This window comes from Mustela nivalis (assembly GCF_964662115.1).
Source record: "Mustela nivalis genome assembly, chromosome: 5".
NCBI lineage: Eukaryota > Metazoa > Chordata > Mammalia > Carnivora > Mustelidae > Mustela > Mustela nivalis.
In genome coordinates, this window is record NC_139024.1 from 33,788,297 (window position 1) to 33,807,967 (window position 19,671).

General features: G+C 40.4%; 1 protein-coding gene across 1 annotated transcript; it reads left to right on the forward strand.

Moving 5' to 3' along the window:
• Positions 1–722: 722 nt before the first annotated feature.
• NDUFAF4 (NADH:ubiquinone oxidoreductase complex assembly factor 4) lies at positions 723–7,817 on the forward strand. The gene is made up of 3 exons (XM_082731913.1): positions 723–990; positions 1,521–1,624; positions 5,744–7,817. The coding sequence occupies exons 1-3, from the start codon at positions 855–857 to the stop codon at positions 6,023–6,025; spliced, it is 522 nt and encodes a 173-aa protein (XP_082588039.1). The 5' UTR covers positions 723–854; the 3' UTR covers positions 6,026–7,817.
• The last annotated feature ends 11,854 nt before the right edge of the window (positions 7,818–19,671 follow it).

A 19,671-nucleotide genomic window follows, 5' to 3' on the forward strand; every position in this document is an offset into this window, starting at 1 on the left:
TGAAGACATTTAAATAGAAGAGTGAGAACAAATATTCGTCAGGAAACAGGACACTTTCTTTTTTGAGGTTTTTGTTATTTTTTTTTGAGATTTATTTTTATTTTTTTAAGTCATCCCTGCACCCAGCCTAAGGCTAGAACCCACAACCCGGAGATGAAGAGTCCCACGCTGCACCCTGGGAGCCAGGCAGCGCCCCCCGCCGCCCCCGCCCCGCCTCGCCCCGCGAATACACTTTCATTATTTTCCCCTCAGGAAACAGGAAAGGGTGATTTTAGGAACTTCCCTTATTTTGGTGCACTTAGTTCCGTATTTATTGGCTTTTCTTTGGCGACACTGACCTGTAAAAGGATTTCAAGGTCAATTTCCTGACGACTTTGATTCTCTACTCAGCCTGCAAAAGCTGAATCACAGTAGAAAGCTTGAATCAACGCGGGTGCCTACTCCGAAGGTATGAAATCCCAAAGTCTGCGGCGAGGCCCCGCCTGTGTGTGTTTTAAAGCTTCCCGCCGGAGAGCCCAGTCTGCACTGGTCGGAGCCACTGAGCGTGGGAGCCTAAGCCCCGCCTCCTCCCGCGGGTGGGAGCCTAAGCCCCGCCTCCTCCCGCGGGAAGCGGCCCAACGCGGGCGTAAGCTTCTTGCCCAGGAGGTAGGCGGTCCTTTTGACATACACAGGGCGGAGACGCGGCGTGCGCCCTCCCGACCGCTAGGGGGCGACCGAGACGCATTTAGCGTCTGTTTTCCGGCGTGTAACAGGGTCGACCCCACAGTGCGCATGCTCGATGCGTCCCGGAGGTCGTCGGAGCCGGTGTTTTCCCCACGTGCAGCGTGAAGCGGAGGACAGCATGTTGTGAGGAGATGGGGGCTGCGGTGTTTCGCGCAATCCGTAATTTCAATCTAGAGAACCGGGCGGAACGGGAAATCAGCAAGATGAAGCCCTCTGCGGCTCCGAGGCACCCCTCCACCAAGAGCCTCCTGCGAGAGCAGATGAGCCGTAAGTGGTGCAAGGACATGTCAGAAGTCCGCGCGGGCCCCCGGGGCGGGCTGGGCGGTTCGGCGCCCGTGGGTCATGGTCCCGTGGCAGAGGTGACCGGGGTCGGCGGCACTGACTTGTCAGCCGAGCGCGGAAAGGTGGAGCCCCCGGGCCGGTGACATTGAGAGAGTCCTGTTGCGCCCGCCGTGGAGTGGCGGCTCCGCCCACTTCGTGGTCCCGGAGGTGGCGGCGGCTGCCCCAGCTGTCCCCGTCCGGCCCTCCCGAGCTCTTACCTTTACCGTCTACCGACTTGCTGCGGGAAATCCAGAAATGGAAGCACTCCTCCGGTGTGCCGTCTGGCTATCTTCACGGAACGATGGGCGCCGAGCCCAGCCTGGCATTTTGATTTCCGTGCGCAGTACTTCCCGTACTGTCCGAGTGATCGTTTATTAAACAAAAAAATTGAAAGTGGCTGACTTGTGTTAAGTGTTAGGATCTTAAAGGGCATTTTGTTTCGTTTTCATATTGTGACATTCTTTTTCTTTCCTTAGGCCATCCAGAAATTAAGGGAGAAATAGCTAGAAAAGATGACAAACTGCTGTCTTTACTAAAAGATGTGTACGTTGATTCCAAAGATCCGGTGTCTTCTTTGCAGGTAATGTGTGTTTGCATTCAGCAGATAAGTAATGCAACCTTTCTGTGCTCCAGGAAAATGAACAGGAGAAGTGTGGTGGGTAGTAAAAGAGAGTGAGTGCTCTGCACGTTTCAAACTGTCAATGTAGTTGTGACCAGAATACAGGGCATTGGCAAAACTTAAGCATCGTGGTGATAGTATTTCACAGTTTATAGGATTTGGTGAAGTTCTTCTAGTGGTTGTCATTTGAATCACCAAAGGAAAACTTTAATACTATTTTCTCATCCTTCAGTGGATTGAGTTTTGTTCTAGTTTGAGGGATTCCTTTAGTGTTGTGTTGCTGTTTGGTATTTTTTGTTTTTTAAAGATATATTCAGATAGGAAATGTAAAACTTGGGAGATTACAGAATACATTGGGAATGGGAATTTTATGTACAGCCATATATAAATGCCAGGCACAAGTACCTTTTTTTTTTTAAAGATTTTATTATTATTTTTTATTTTTTTTATTAAGATTTTATTTATTTATCTGACAGAGATCACAAGTGGACAGAGAGGCAGTCAGAGAGAGAGAGAGGAGGAAGCAGGCTCCCCGCTGAGCAGAGAGCTCGATGCGGGACTCTATCCCAGGACCCTGACACCATGACCTGAGTCGAAGGCAGGGGCCTTAACCCACTGAGCCACCCAGGTACCCCGAGATTTTAATTTATTTTATTTGAGAGAGAGAGAGAGATCACAAGTAGGCAGAGAGGCAGGCGGAGAGAGAGGGGGAATCAGGTTCCCTGCTGAGCAGAGGGACTAGATCCCAAGACCTTGAGATCATAACCTGAGCCAAAGGCAGAGGCTTAACCCAGTGAGCCACCAAGGCGCCCCCACAAGTGCTTTTCCTACAGTTTTGAACAAAGCAGACGTACTCCTTACTCTTGGTTGGAATATTGCGAAGAATACAGACATTAAAGAGATAAGCAGGCATAAGTACAAAATTACTTGATATGTCTATGAAGGACAGGTATGGGCACTGTGAGTTTAACAGAGGGAACTGTTTGTGATTGGACTGGGTGGCTTCTGAGAAAGTGACATTTAAGCCTCATTCTGAAGGATGAGTCTGAGTCAACTACATAAGTTTGTTGGGGCAGGAATGTTCTAAGTTGGGGGAAGAGTTTGATTAAAGGAGAGAAGTGCCAATGACAACTCCCAGATTTCTTTCCATTCTTAAATTCGCTGGTACTCTGTCTTCATAGACAATACTGTTTTCACAGATAGAGTTATTAATGTAATTTTCATTAAATAAGTGAAATAAAATTCATGTAAAGTAAGGTCTGTGAGTTGTTGCATGTAATAGCAATTACAGGGTTCATTTATCACCAGATGTTCCCATTAAAAAGGTAGAAGGGTTGATATTCATGTTCTTTGTGTTGAATAATACTTCCAACTGTTGTTTCTCTCATGCCATACTAAATCATGCATTCAAAAATTGGCCCTTGGGGAGTGAAAAAAATTTAACAGTTTTTATGAGTAGTTGCATGCATACAATACATGAAGAGATATACAGTGGTATTAAAATTTTATGTGGGGGTCTTGGGAAAAGTCTACAAGCATTCATGGGGGAGTAGCAATGAAAAAGTTGAAGTACCTATTTATGTTTTGCCCTTTTTCTCTTTTGGGTAGTTCCTAGTCTTCTTAATGACTTGTGATGTCTCTAGGTATTAGTGATACTGTATATCAAATAATTTATTTTTGTGGGGCTTTTTAACTTACTGCTCTTCAGAGTTCTGTCAGATATGTTAGCCTTTTACTTCATGGTATTGGAAGTCTGGACTCACTCTAACATGAAAACCATTTTCTGTATTTTCTTTTAGTACTTTTATGACTGTATATTTTATTTTATTTTTTTAATCTTTTTTTTAAAGATTTAATTTATGTATTTGATAGAGACACAGCGAGAGAGGGAATAAAAGCAGTGGGAGTGGGAGAGGGAGAAGCAGGCTTCCCGCTGAGCAGAAAGCCAGATGCGGGGCTTGATCCCAGAACCCCGGGATCATGACCTGAGCCGAAGGCAGGCGCGTAATCACTGAGCCACTGAGGCGCCCCATATGACTGTATATTTTATATTAAAATCTTTATTTGGCAATAAATGTAGTGTTTGGTGTGTGGGTATCTTTTTTTCCTGGACGGTCAGTTGTCTAAACAGTCTACTGAAAGCCCAGTCTTTTCTCCACTCACTTTATTTCTTTTTTAAAACATTTTAAAATTTTTATTAAGATTTTATTTATTTGACAGAGAGTGTACACAACCAGGGGGAACAGCAGAGAGGGAGGGAGAAGTAGACTTCCCAGATCGAGCAGCCCGATGCAGGGCTCGATCCCAGGACCCTGGGATTATGACCTAAGCTGAAGGCAGACGCTTAACCAGCTGAGCCACCCAGGGGCCTCTCCAGTCACTTTAAATACTAATACATACAAATCTGTTTATGGATTCATCAGTTCTAGTTAATTTTTCTATTTTGACACTAGGATCATATTATATTAATTAATGGAGCTTTGTAATCTGTCTTGATATCTGTTGTGACCTTTCTTTTTCCCCAAAAGTTTCATGGCTGTGGCCACATTTTTTTCCCCCAGATGAGAATCACATTGTCAGGTTCTTTAATTAATTAATTAAAAAGATTAAATAAATAATTTGAGAGAGAGCTTGCCTGTGCTTGTGCTTATGCTCGGGGTGGCAGAGGGGTGGGCGATTCTCAAGCTGACTCCCTGCTGAGCGCAGAGCTCTGTACAGGGCCCATCTCCCAACCCTGAGATCGTGGCCTGAGTGGAAATCAAGAGTCAGATGCTTAACTGATGGAACTACCCAGATACCTCTCAAATTGTCCTGTTTTTTAATAAGTGTGATTTGGATTCTGAGTGTAATTGAATTGGAATGTATAGATTAATTTGAGAATTAACATATTTGTATTATTGAATCTTTGGAAGATAGAGGGAAGACTATTACTATGGGATTTTTTTTATCCTAAGTTTTTTTTTTTTTTTAAAGATTTTATTTATTTATTTGACAGACAGAGATCACAGGTAGGCAGAGAGGCGGGCAGAGAGAGAGGGGGAATCAGGTTCCCTGCTGAGCAGAGGGACTAGATCCCAAGACCTTGAGATCATAACCTGAGCCAAAGGCAGAGGCTTAACCCACTGAGCCACCCAGGTGCCTTCACCTTAAGTTTTTAAACTAAGCCAGTGTGTCAGAAAGTGAGTGATTTTTGTCTTCCAGCTACCCACATTACTGAGTTATTGTTAGTTTTTCAGTTGATTCCATTAGGTTTCTGAAGATAACTCTTATTGGCATAGAATTACAGTTTTCCATTCCACTATTTATACTACTTTTATTGTTTGTAGCATTAACACAACAGTGAAAGTTGGTATTCTGTCCTATTCTTCCTGTACATGCTAATGTTTCAGCATTAATTATAACAAAATGATAAGGTTTCTGATTTTAAAAATACTTCTATCACACTTTTAATTTGCTAAGAGCTTTTAATCGAGAGGTTGCTGAATTTTATCAAGCTGTTTTTTTCAGTGTCCTAATAATTTCAGTATTTAGTATTAATCAGAAGGGAGATTTGAATAAAACTAGATATGGAGTAGAAGGATTACCTGGGAATATAAAGTTAAGTGTGATGCCTTTGGAGAACAGAATTCATTACAGTCTGGGGGACATGTGAGCAATGCATTTGGGAAAAATGAGGTAGGGGGCAGGTAATAGGACCCAATCATGAAGGTCCTTATTTGTCTAGCTAAGGAATTTGTGTTTTATCTTGAGGACAATGGGAAGTCTTTGAAGAGTTTCATGTCTAATCCATTAATTTATGTTGTTCTTTAATATACATGAAATAATATCATGAGTGGATGGTATACATTCACTTGTTATTTTGTAGAACTATCTTAATTTCTTAACAGTGATTGAGCTATAGTTACATAAAGGCAATGGGGCAAAATTGCCATCAAACTATGTGTCATTGTGATGAGAAAATGTCGTTTGGAGAAGCATGTGTAGTATTTATTTGAAGTAGTGGAGATTTGAGAAGTGTGAAAGTAGATGTCACATCTTTTCTCTTGTCTTGAAAGCCTTTTCTTTGTTTTTTGATACTAGGTAAAAGATCCTGGACCTCAAGAGCAAAAGGAGTTCAGACTGGCAAAAGGCCATGACTTTAACATGAATATCAAAAACATTCCCAAAGGCAAAATTTCCATTGTAGAGGCATTAACACTTCTCAATAATCATAAACTTCATCCAGAAACGTGGACTGCTGAGAAAATAGCAGAAGAATACTACCTAGAACAGAAAGATGTAATATCCCTTCTCAAATATTTTGTTACTTTTGAAGTCAAACTCTTACCTCCTGAAGGCAAGAAAGCGATACCATCAAAATGAAGAAAATTTTGAAATCACTTCCTATATGTACTCCCCATTCCCACGCCCTCTTCAGTTTCTCATTTTCAGCATGTTAATTATACAAATTATTAAATGTTTAAAACTCCCTTCTTGGGAGAGCATACTATTTATTGGGCTCTGCTGAATTTTCAGGATTGCTGATAGGATGAATTTTGTTTTCCTATAAAGTTTAATTTGGTTTCAGCATATGTTCCTATGTAATATCAGCAAGACTAATGAGCACATATATAAATCTATTATAAGTAAAAAACTTAAAGTGTAATTTTTGGCACATCATCTCATCAGCTTTTAGATTGGTCATACAGCCTCTTGGGAAATGTCCTGAATCTCTCAAGTTGACATTCAAAAGTTTTGCCGTCCAATTTAGGTGATTAATTTATTCTTCCTATAGAATTGTGAAAGTAAGAGTTTTCCTAACTCTTATGACTATAATATTTTCTTGTTAGGGAAAGGGAGACTTGACAGTGAGATACAATAATGGTGTTTCCCAAATGAAAACAGACAGGAAAGTGGATATGAAATCAATAGAAAAAAGTACATTTTATTATTATAGGGAATAAGAGTTAGCTTAGCAAGGGCTTCTCTTGTTTTGAACTATTTTATTTATGTATGGAATAACTTCTTAAAATAAAAAAGGAATTGGTATTTACAAAATTTTAGCCATCTCTGTTTTGACAAACAGGTAGATCCAAAAGCTTTCAGAGAGGCGGGCAGTTGTGGAAGCTATCAGAAAAACGTTTAATAGAAAACAAGAAAATTTAAAGAAAGTTGAATCAGAGAACCATGATAAATGAAGTTTAGTGATGAGATATATTTTTGTTTTCTACTGTAAATGCTGGCTGAAAGAAGAGAGGAAAAAACTGCAAGAAGCTTAAAATTTGAGCATTGGAAGGGACCTAGGAAATTGCTGCTTCATCCATTGAACCAACTTATGAGTACAGTGTGTACTGGTACTAAGGTTTTGAGTGAGATCGTGTAAGTTTAGCTGTGTCCATATTACCACCTGTGGGATCTTGGTAGATTGTAGAACTTCTTTGAGACTGAATTTCCTCTATAAAATGAGTATAATGCTGCCTTATTTAAATCTAACGGTTACTGTGAAGATAAATGATAATAACGGACTGAATGAATATGACTTATTTTTGCAGTTTTGAACGGAGACCTGGGAAGGTTTCATGACCTGTTTAGGATTATTCTCTAGTTTATGACATAGCTGGGCCCAGAATCTAGGTTTTCAGATTCCTAGTGGCATGTTTTTTCTTCTGTGCCAAAAAGAAGTTTATTTTGGAAGAGCAGAGAGTGCCCGTTGTAGGAACATTGGAGTATGTGGTAGGAAAAATTCCCGGGAGGACCGACATTCACTACTTCACGGGGTTTCGCCTAGAAATGGTATGGAAGATGCTGAGGAATTCAGCGTGATGATGGAATGAAGCATTTGCAGTGCTGAGAAGAGAAAAATGGTCTGAGATGGGAATTTTTTAAACTTGTTTTCAGCTGTAGTTCCTTTATGTGAATAAACTGTACCTTGTTTATATGTGGTTCAAAGCAGTAGTTCTTTCAGGAAACAACTGTAAAAAAATGTGTTTTAAAACTCTGGCAAAACAATTATCAAAACTGTTTTCCTTTATCTAATCAAGATCAGTACTTGAATTACTAAGACTGCTATTTCTGAGCCATCTTCCCTATTCAAATGTATACTGTGGTGAGGCATCTGTAACTCTGGCTGTTATATGGAATCACATGATCAAATAAAGTACTTCCCAATCTTTCATTGGCCTCTTACTGCTTTTATTATATGGAGAGCGCTTGGGTAGTGGTGGTGTCACAAAAAGCATGGAGTTTCGATTCAGAAAACCTGGGTGTAGATCTCAGCATCGCCACTAGCCAAGGGATCTCGGAAGTAAAATGGGTAATAATTGATAACATCTTAAAAGCAATGACTGTGCTAGACACTGATCTCAGTCCTTATCTTACTATTAACCATATTTTACAGGGGAAATTGAAGCACAAAGATCTAAAATAACTTCAGAGATTACCTAATAAGTGTTAGAACCTGTATTTAAACATTGTTTTGAAAACTCTGTGCTCCTAAATCCTCCACTGCATTACCCCTCTGGGATTGTAAGAATTTAGTGATGGCCTTGAAGGTGCAGGACTGCTTAGTGCCCACTGTATATGAGAATCATTGAACAACATGTCTGGGCCCTCTGGTATGACAGACTGGTTGAATAAGAGGCCTTTGTTGATGGGTTCTAGATCAGGGATGTTTTAAAAAATACTTAGTGACTAGTGTGGCAGCAGACTGTCCAGTGTGAGCTGACCATCTGTGCAAGTTGAATGACCACAATGGTCTGGATTGTGAAGAAAAGGAAGGAGCAGGAGGTAAAGAACAGGAAGAAAAACTTTCCAGAGTGAGGAAGGGAAGAGGATAGAATACCTGGAGATGAGAAGATTTGACTTTAACAAGGTTAGAAGAAGAGGGAAGAAGGTTAATTATTGGGTGGGCAGGAAGACAGGTCTAAAGAGACAAAAGCTACCCAAGTGGGTAGATTCGGCAAAGTTCTATAATAAACGGTCTCCATATAATTTATTGCCCAAACTGGGACACTTGAAAAGGGCATCAATTACATTAGGACAATAGGGATGATCGCATAAACTAGAGTATCTCATAAACTAGGTGTGGCCATCCTAACCACAAAAGGCACTAATGGTCTTGAAGGGCGTCTCGCCACTAATCACTCAAGAATGACCCCTCTGGCGGACATCTCCTCCATATCTACTCCATGCCCTTAAACACCCATAATTCCAAGGAAAAGAGAGTGGGGCGCCGGACAATTAGCGGTGGTGTGATTAGGAAGCTTCTGTACATGTAACTGGAGGTATTGAACTGAAGCAGCTCTAAGCACCCTGAACTGGGGCCATGTTCTAAGATAGTTTGTCGAGTACAAGTTGAAAATATACAAGAAATGAGCACATATAAAGGATTAAAATAGTTTTATGCATCTTAAATAGCCATCACTCATTGCTTGATAGCTGCTCTATCTTGCTTGTCCTGACAAAGACCAAACCAATAAATACTTTGAGAGAAGGAATATCTGTTTATCTGGATACTCCATTTCTTCTCCTTTAGGAATAATAGGACTGAGTTACTTGTTAGGAGAAAAGATGAGATATCAGAAGCACTTAGATCCCAATGTACAAATGAAAGCTTTACATTGAGAGCATTTGCATCACTAATTCCGTGGTGTTTCTTTGCCATTGTAAGTGCTCCAACAGAACTCTGTCTTGGGAAGACAAGTGGGTAGAGTTCTAGAAGAGGAGCTCACCAGTTAGAAGAACAGAATCCTGAGCAAACCTGAGGTTCTGTAATTTTTTACTGTGCTGATGTAAAGTTTATGGTAGGTAGATTGCTTCCTTTTTGCTTCCAGTGGGGGAAAAGAGCAACAGGTGGGCCATTGCAAAGATGAATAATTTGGGAACAGGAACTGAGTCAAAATGGGATAAACCACTACTTGGGAGTTGAGTAGTAATTCCTGACATGAAAGAAAATAGATCACAATGCACAGTCTTGATGAGCAGGAAAATTTCTCAGTTGTACAAGGGAATATAACCTTTGCAAAACCTCATCTAATTTTAAAAGAGAAAAACCATGATAGTGCTACATGACTGACAGTATATTCTGCTGATGGCTCCAAAGCAAGTAAGCTAATAAGAGGATGTAGGGGCAGTGAAGGATTGTTTACTGACCGCCAGAACTGGAAATAGGGGGGCTACCAAGAAAAAAAAATAATGTTTCATATATTTCTAAAATAAGCCTCAGGCCTTTCTCTTATTTCAGAAAATACGTATTGCTTAAATTCAATACATGTATGTTTAGTAGTAAAAACTCCATTTAAAGATAATGATTTTGGGGTGCCTGGGTGGCTCAGTGGGTTAAGCCTCTGCCTTCGGCTCAGGTCATGGTCTCAGCGTCCTGGGATAGAGCCCCACATCGGGCTTTCTGCTCACCAGGGAGCCTGCTTCCTCCTTTCTCTCTGCCTGACTCTCTGCCTACTCGTGATCTCTCTCTCTCTCTGTGTGTCAAATAAATAAATAAAATCTTTTAAAAAAAATAAAAAATATAATGATTTTGACAATTTTGCAATTTTATTTATTTATTTTAAGATTTTATTTGAGAGAGAGAGAGAGAGAGCACAAGCAGGGGCAGAGGTAGAAGGAGAGAGAGAAAGACTCCCTGCTGAGCTGGGAGCCAGACGTGGGGCTTGATTCCAGGACCTGAAGATCATGACCTGATCTGGAGGCAGATGCTTAATCATCTGTGCCCCAATTTTGTGGTTTTAGTATTCTTCGTAACACCTATGTATGAGAAATATGCCAAATTTTTCTTTAAATGTCTTCCTGCATTTAAAGAAATGCAGTAATCGTACAGTAATTTAACTGAACTACTCTACAAATCGTACAGTAATTTAACTGAACTATGTAATGATTATTACTTTTATTTTAGCATTATCTATAATTTCCTTTTATTTTCCAGTAATGCTCATTACATAATGTGTATTTTTGTATACCATATTCTTTTTTTTTTTTTTTCAATATATGGCTTTATGATTTCACATACCTTTATAGGGGTGATGAGTATGTAAACAGATGCGGCTTTTTAATTACCCAAATAAAAAAACAATACAAATGGGTTCTTTATATTATTAAGATTAGGGAAACCCCTGCACAGGATATTCAACTCTCATTAATTCTACTCATTGTTCCTTAGGCTGTTATCCATTCATTATTCAATCATTTCAGAATCAGCCTTCCTGCTTCTGCTGGTCTGCAGCTGATGCTATTGGTTCAGATAAGGAGCTTAGAAATGGAAAAACCACTTAAAATTTCAAAAAAAGAAGTGAGGGGAAGGGAGAAAGGCCGAGAGAGAGAGAGAGAGAGAGAGAGAGAGATTATTCTTGCTTTATAAATATCCCAGAAATACCACAACATCACCAAAGCAAAATGAGTACCTTTTTTCCTTTTTAGTTTATTTTTTTTATTACATCTTTTCCCTTTATCGCTTTCTGGTGCTTCTGGAGGACTAGCAAAAGGGAAGATAAAAAACTTTTTGAAGGTCTAAGCCTCAAAACAACATCCTTAATGAGACCTTTAAATATTTAGGTTGCCACGTTCTATTTTTCTAAGAGACCCACTTTTAGGTAGGTCAAATGTGTGACCCACTTCTGAATGTAGGTATAAGATTAATCGCACAATTTTTTTTTTTCAACACTCTCTGCTTGCTCAGGTAACTTATTAATTTTTTTTAAAGATTTTATTTATTTATTTGACAGAGAGAGATCACAAGTAGGTAGAGAGGCAGGCAGAGAGAGAGGAAGGGAAGCAGGCTCCCTGCTGAGCAGAGAGCCCAATGCGGGACTCGATCCCAGGACCCTGAGATCATGACCTGAGCCGAAGGCAGCGGCTTAACCCACTGAGCCACCCAGGCGCCCTCAGGTAACTTATTAAGCCAAAAGAAGACACTGAAACTTTGCTTAATAGTTCTTTAAAAGTGGCTTTTCGGGTCATTTCCTCAAATCAATAATACTGCTAATTATTTAATTAATTATTAATTCACCAGAAACACCTATCGATCTGTCTATGGCCTGCCAGGTACTATTCTAGAAGCCGGGGATGCACCTGGGAAGATACAGCCTCACGGAGCTCACAGTTTCCCAGCGCTGGCTGCTGCTTCAGTTATCTGTTGCTCCTGCATAGCAAACCATCTCAAAACCTAGCAGCTTAACAATTTGTCACTATGTCTCACAGTTCGGCAGATTGTTGGGAGCTTAGCTGGGATGTTCTGTCTTGGGATCTCATGCACTGGTGGCTGGGGCTAGGTCATCTGAAGGCCAGTCTGAGCTGGGCATCCAAGGTGGCCCACTCCCGTGGCAGGCAGCTGACGAGAGTTCAACCAAGACTGGCAGAGAACATCCACAGGCAAGCTCTCCAGGTGGCTTGGTCTTCCTAGAGCCTGGCAACTGGCAGGGTTCCAAAGCAAACCCTGCAGGACAAAGAAAGCAGAATTCTCAAAGCATCCCTCCTTTGTTCTCCTTGTCAGAGCAGTCACAGAGCCTACCTTGATTCGAGAGTAGAGGACATCGTAGTCAACACTTCACTATGGGAAAGGTGTCAAAGACTTCCTTGCCATCTTTGCCCTTCGCAGTGCGTCCTATCAGGAAGTGCGTGCTACCCATCTGTCTTATTTTGATGGTGTTAACTCTGATAGCTAGGCGAAGGTAAGCATCTGCATTTTCTCTGTAAAATGACTATTTCTTCCCTTTTAATTAATAAGATACTGGTTAGGAAGGGGCATGAGAGGTACAAGAAGCATTCTCTGTCTTGACCTGGGTGGATAATGCGTTAGTATATACATTATGTACATTATGTACAAATACATCAAGCTGTGCATTTCAAAATAAAGCGTTTTACATACTTTATAACGCTTAATGCCTCAATAAAAATTAAAAAATCAAAAGTTGCCATCTTCACCCCCCTCTCTTGTCCAGTGGACGTTGGGTGGTTGGTTTGGCAGTGATTCCACTAGATTCTCAATTACAAACACTGTAAAACTCAGATGCCTCAGGCTGTTCTCTAACTCACCCCCAACCCTGTCCCCTTCAGCTTTTTGCCTCAGTCATGACTCTGTAATTTGTTTTCCAACTGACATCCAGACCGGTTTTTTCCTTAAAAATGCAAATGAGAAACTGTTGCTCCCCTGCTTTAAATTCATCCCATCAGCCCTAGGATAAAACCCAAATTTATTAAATTATAAGGTGCTCCAGGTCTGCTTAATCTCTCCAAACTCATCTCTCACGACTTCCCCAGGGTGAATTCCAGCTTTCCCAATGAAGTTTCCTACTGATGCATGTATTTACCTATGACCTGAAGAGCAAAATAACACTTCAGTGGTTTATTGGATGGTAATTTAGTTCAATTCTTTTGAATGAATATTACTGAGTATTAATTGAATGCAATCCCTGGGCTGGATACAGAGGTAACAGTTATGGTAAGGAATTAACACACCCCTTGCTTCCTGATCAGATAAGAGTACAAATTACCCAACTACAGGGCAGAATTTAATAAGTGCCCTAAGAAGTGTAAACACAATGCAATAGGAATTCAAAGGAGGGAGAGATGAGAACCCTTCTGAGCTGGGTTTATTTGCCTTAATTAAGGCCGTTGTCCTAAGGAAAAGGAAGCTGCCATTTACGGGGGAGGGGGAAATCATATAAAAGTAATTAGTTCATCATAGAATTAAGTTTCTAGAGAGCCCAGTCCCTCTGGCTCTAAGGCGTATTTGGTGACTGTGCAGGCAGGTTTTCCACTCCCTGTGAATACACTTTCACTTCTTGAGAGGCTATTGAAAGCACTTGTCTTTTGTGTGGTTTTGATTTTCTTATGCTGGTAGATACGGTCTCTATTTTTAATTTTTCCTTGCAGAGCCCCACTATGGCTGCGACTCTCACTGTGACACTCACTATGGGGCTTTTGTGCGGGACCAGGCTATCCAGAGAGAGAGTTCTTTCATGTTTACGGACAAGGTGTGACCTTTAGCAAAGTCCCAGGTCTTTCTATTTCATTAGATACCTAATGTCCTTTTTATCTTTTTTTAACCTAGTATTTATATTTATCCACATCAGAGTCCTTTGATTATATAGCCACTGTAGAAGAGCCGATTATACTGGTTTGTAAGGACTCTGCTGTAACAAAGGACCACAGGCCTGATAGCCTATATGACAGAAATTTTCTCACAGTCCTGGAGTCTAGAAGTCTGAGATCAAAGTGTCAGCAGAGCTGTTTCTTCTGGGGACTCGCTCCTTCGCTTAAAGATAGTCGTCTTCTCCCTGTGTCTTCACACGGTCTTTCCTCTGTACCTGTTTGTGTCCCAATCTCCTCTTTTTTGTTTTAAAAAGGATTTTTTTTTAAGATTTAAAGATTTTATTTATTTATTTGACAGATTTATTTATTTATTTGACAGATCACAAGTAGGCAGAGAGGCAGGCAGAGAGAGAGGAGGAAGCAGGCTCCTTGCTGAGCAGATACAGGACTTGATCCCAAGACCCTGGAACCATGACCTGAGCCAAAGGCAGAGGCTTTAACCCACTGAGCCACCCAGGCACCCCCCCCCCACCCCGCCATCTCCTCTTTTTATAAGAATCCCAGCACATTGGATCGGGGCTCACCCTAATGATCTCCTTAACCTTAATCACCTCTTTGAAGGCCCTTTCTCCAAATATGGTCACATTCTGAGGTGCTATGGGTAGGACTTCAACACATGAATTTTGAGGGAACACAATTCTTTCTTTACAGCTTTGTAACTTTGAACCCTTATTACTTCGCAAGTGTCCCCAGATTTAAGAACTTTTATTACTATTTTGAGCTTTTTTTCAGAATTCATAGTACAGTTTGAGTTTAAAATGAGTATAAAATAAACTCATTGAGTTTAATCAGTTAAAAGGAAAGAATTCTATAAAAGAATGTCAAATGATTTGAGATAACATCGTGAGAGATAGAAGGAGATCTAAGACATTGGAGAGAAGATTAATTTTTTTAGATTGATTTATTTTAGGAAGGGCGAGCACAAACTGGCGGGAGGAAGAAAGGCAGAGGGAAAGAATCTCAAGCAGACACCATGCTGAGTGCAGAGCCCAACATGGGACTGGATCCCAGGACCCTGAGATCATGACCGAAGCTGAAACCAAGAGTCGGATGCTTGACCAACTGAGCCACCCAGGCACCCCAAAAAGATTAATTCGTAAACGTTTAACTTTATACACAGTGTAATATAGTCAGACTCCATCACGTGAGATTTTAGAATTTGGCCAACTAGATAGAAGCAGACCATTTAAATAAAAGAAATCTCTAAGAAGAAAGCAAACAATAGTTATTTAAGCAAACTGTCAGTTTGAGGCAAGTATTGATAACACAGTTAACCTGTTCTGGAGAATAATTTGCTTTTAAGATCCAAAATTGCTTTAAAGACTTAGTGTATTGCTATGTATTTGAGGAAATTATGCTTATTACAGATGCATGATTATCTCTTTTGTCTCCAACTGGATTTCTATTTAAAACAGGAAGATGTGTATGTTCACACCTTTGCTTGTCCTTTGAACTTACAAAGGATAAAACGGCACTCCTTTAAAATTATCGTGGGTGCGGCTTCCACCTTTGTTATTTTCGTGTGAACAATTCCAATCTGACTCCAATCATGGCAAATTTTTATGAAATGAGTAATCTGTGGGAAGCCCGAAAGTAAAATCTTTTATTCCTTTGTAGGGTACCATAAATATATAAAGCACTGAGTTTATAATTATAATGCTGATAATAATAATGATATTGTTATCATAGTTTGCATAGTTGCAGTGAATATTACTTACTAGGCATAGTAGCAAGTACTTTACATTCTTTATTTCATTTTATCTTCACAATTACTCTGTATGACAGCTTCTGTTATCCTCCTCAACTTCCACGTGAGAAAACCTTGGGATGTGAAATACTTGCTGGACCTAAGGTCATGTTGCTAGTTGTGGCGGAGGCGCTATCCCAGGAGCACTTTCTCCCCAAAGCCCAGATCTTGACCACGGTGGTGGTGGGCAACTTCACCATCACGTCACCTGTATTCTACTTGCAATGTCCAGTACCTAACAAGCAAGATTCTTTTTAACTTTCAGGTCAGACACAAGTTTAACCACTGCCTAAGATTCCCAGAAAGCTAAATTTCAAAGGGAAGTGAAATATCACAATGAATTTTACAGGCTTAGTAGTTATTGGGCTGGATATAAAAGGAGAGGTAGGAATTCACCATGGGGCAAAGTTTAGTGTGGAGAGAGGCAAACACGTTTGTCAAGGTATAGAGGTGAGATAGAGAATATGGACCTGGTCAGTCACTTTACTCAGATGTGGGTCAATAGGTTGCACTGCAGTCTTTTATCCCACATCTCTCTGGCCCCTACCAAGGATTATGCCTTGGTTTCTTCATTTGCACAGGTGCAGAGGACCTAGATTATTTCGTATTCCTAGAGCCTGTCTTACATCATATTCTATCTTGAGACTATGCAGGCTTGCTGTTCTCCTGATCTTTGATGAATGAATGATGAATGAATGCTGGCCTTTGAGGTGCACACACATGGTTCTGCATAGCATCCTTGGTGATGGGATGCTGATAGAGCTTTCAAATGCTGATTAATTAGGCCTTCATACCTTAGGCATCTCAAGGGCTCAGGAAAGAAAAATCAGCTCCATACTGAGACTCCCAAAGACAGGTTCCAAAATTTCTCTCCTCTCTTAACAACATCTTAATATGTTTCTTATGGCACATGGGTTGTTCTGGTCATCGTAAGGAAGAGGAGGCAGAGCCAGGAAGGGGTAGTGAAAGGTTTTGCTTTGAGGGAAAGGAAGTAGGCTCTAACATCTTTTATCAAAGCTCATTCTCGTTACATAGCTCATCATATCTGTGATTTTCCATATATGTTTTCCATATATATTATTCCACATATTTTATCTGTATAGAATAAATATACCTAAGAATCCTCAAAAAGTAAGAAAAGATCTGTGATACTTGTGCTTCTGATCTTCCATCTGACTAGCCTCTGCCATTACTTCAAACTCTGGACTTACATGTCCTAAGTGCAATAGTGGTACATTTTTCCTATTCTATTCACCATTAACTACATTTAGAGTTTTCAAAGATATTTCTCCAGTTCTATTAATAATGTAGTTGATTTTAACAATTATAATTAAAACACAGTCAAGTAAATATTTGGCCCTTATCATTCTCTAGGGCTCCACTACTGACTTCTACTTCAGGCAAAATTAATCTGTCCTTTGGGTAGGTCTCACACAGGGACCTAAGATTCTAGCAAACGTTCTTATCTCTAACAGTTTTGACTGAGAGCTTTGAGTGGTCAGTCATCATCACAGACCTTTCCTGTGTTTCTCTCCTTCCCAACTGATTGTGTTTTTAAGTGGACACCCTATCAGTCTGACCTTGGGGGTTGTGCAGTGCCCTACAAACAATTATGGGAATGAAAGATGGAGAATGCCCTTCCTCCACACTGTCTACTGTATTAACTCAGGATTGGGCGGGGGTGAGGTGGGGTGGGGTTTGTCCTAGATTTTGTTCCAGCCTCTCTGAAACACCAAAGAATGAGATAAAGCAACCAGACACCTCGGTATTAGAAAACCTTTTGCTCAAAAAGTGAAGGTAGACCAGCAAGCTAATTTATCATTTTTCTCTTGAAAATGTTCCTTCCCCATTGTCAAGTAGGACAGAGGAGGTCAGGTCTCTTTTTGAAAAGGAAAATAGGAAAAGTTGGCAAGCATTTGAAGATGGTTTGAAACGCATTTTTCCCGTGGGTTTTCAAGAATGGTATTTGCATATATAAATACTTTTACTTATTCTGAATGTGAAAGAGGAAAAATCGTTTCTGAGGAGGGGCAAGCTAGAGATGAAAATACAATATGAAGGTTCTAAAATAATGCCAATGTCTATGGCAGTGTTGACTTACTTTCACTGTTATTGCTGAGGGCATAGAGAAAAGAGGTTCAGCTATTTTCCTCTTCTATGATTCAAACTCCTTTCCCAGAAGTCTTTTTTTTCCCCTTGAAAAATGTTTATTTTTTTAACGTAGTGTAAAATTTAACAAATCATTTATCTTCCTTCATCATTTTGTATGTATACTTAGGACTTAATAAACATCTTGTTCTCAGAAGGATTCCAGAAGAAACTGAAGTCATACAGGCTTATTCTTTGCTTTACCTCAGAAAAACACAATAATATTTTCTAGTTATTTCTATTTTTACCCTATAATGAGAACACTGGATCTAAAATTGCACACAGCCCTAAGCTGTTACGTTTCTGTTTCAGTTTAACCTGAATAAGGCCTTCAGGTTTTCCCGAAATCAGATGCGTGTGATGCCTCTTTTCAGGGTAGTACCTGGCTTGTTACCATCAGAATTCAATGTTTATGTCTCATTGTAATGAAAAAGGCTCTCTGGCTGTCCAACCAGCTGTAATTTTTCACCAGTTCTGAATAAACATTTCAACCCATAACAAGTCATTTTTGGATTTGGTGAAGAAAATGGAATTAGAGATGGAGTAATTTATATCCATGCTGGACACCCATTAGAGTTTCTCAACAAATTCGGGTGAGGCAAAAAGATGGCTGTAGTTTTCAAAATGTGGGGAAACAGTTGATGAAGACTGATGTCACTGCTCTGTGGAATGTGCCATTCTGTGGGGTAAAAAAAAGAAAAAGAAAAAGAAAAAGAAAAAGAAAAACAACGAAACAGGCAAAGCTGCTGTCCTTGCTCGTATGACTGACTGGTGTGCAGACCTCCTGCTCCATGACAAGAAAACCTTCCATGGAGATGAGATTGGATTCCCAAGACCAAAACCCAGCTTTCCATCCTAGGATTGACCCCACAGGATCTATCCCTGCCATACATTCCATCCCGCATGCTCCCATCCTCAGGACGGGTGTTCTGATCCAGAAGGAAGGCATCTGAGGAAAATAGTTCCTGTGTTAAAGAGGCCTGGGTCAGCTTCCCGTCTAATCTGTGTGGCACTCCTGGAGTTGGTGCCCTCCTGGGTGAGTCAGACCACTTGGGGCAGAGACTCTTTTGCTGAACACCAATAAATTCAGAACTCTTCCTGAGTCTCTCACTGTTCCCTTCTACCCCTATAAACCACCGGATGCATTTTTTCCAGAGAATCAAGTGAACATTCAACATTTTAGCCAAAGTGAGGCAAGTTGTACGTTAGCTTTTTAAGCTTTCCACACTTTCAAAGCTCTGGACTTGAGGCAAGAAAACGTCCTTCTTAGTATGAAATTCTATATTTGACTTTATGGAATGTTGGGAAAGGTCAAGGAGCCTCAAAATGATCAGTGATGACATAGGGCTCCCACAAGGAAGGGGAAGGAAAAGCTTCCACATGCAGTCAGCCAGCAGAGGCTGCAAAATGCAAACCTTTTCAGCGTTCAGCATTACTCCTTCGAGCAAGTCACCACACCACATGTCTTCTGAGTCGCCGTTTTCCCCTGTAGCCTCCGTGCCCTCTCAGAGAAGAGACAATTATGCCTAATTCTATATTCACTGGTTGAATTTCTTTAAAACACTTTAAATATCACAGCAGAATTCTTAACCATAAACAGAAATGTTGTTCTGAACTGATTATTTAAATGAGTTTGTCACTTTCACAGACTGGAAATTGTTTTGGAGATTTTGTTTCCAAAAGAACTTTAGAAACTACTTAGCAAAAATCTTTTTATTAAAGTGAGACAAGTGATAAAGAACTGAGTCTTTCTAAAATTACAGATTATGAATCACCGGAAAAACTGATGGCGTATGCATATCAAATCTGTGCTTGAAAACATCATATTGCCAGAAGGCTATGACTGGAATGGAGAGTAGAAAAAACGCAAAACGTCAATGACGAATGTGTAACAGTGATCAGCTAGATCATGTTTGGCAGAAAAGCAGGCCTGGTAACTATATCTTTGCTTCTCTACTAGACATTACCAACTTTAGATGCTGGAAAAAGATACTTGTGTGATGGTTCCTAGCAGGAGAAAAATCAGAATATC

Bases quoted from the DNA above. Each gene is read 5' to 3' on its own strand.
- NDUFAF4 (XM_082731913.1), top strand. From the start codon at position 855: ATGGGGGCTGCGGTGTTTCGCGCAATCCGTAATTTCAATCTAGAGAAC. The intron at 991-1,520 runs GTAAGTGGTGCA...TTCTTTCCTTAG, and splicing joins CCTGCGAGAGCAGATGAGCC to GCCATCCAGAAATTAAGGGA. The intron at 1,625-5,743 runs GTAATGTGTGTT...TTTTGATACTAG, and splicing joins ATCCGGTGTCTTCTTTGCAG to GTAAAAGATCCTGGACCTCA.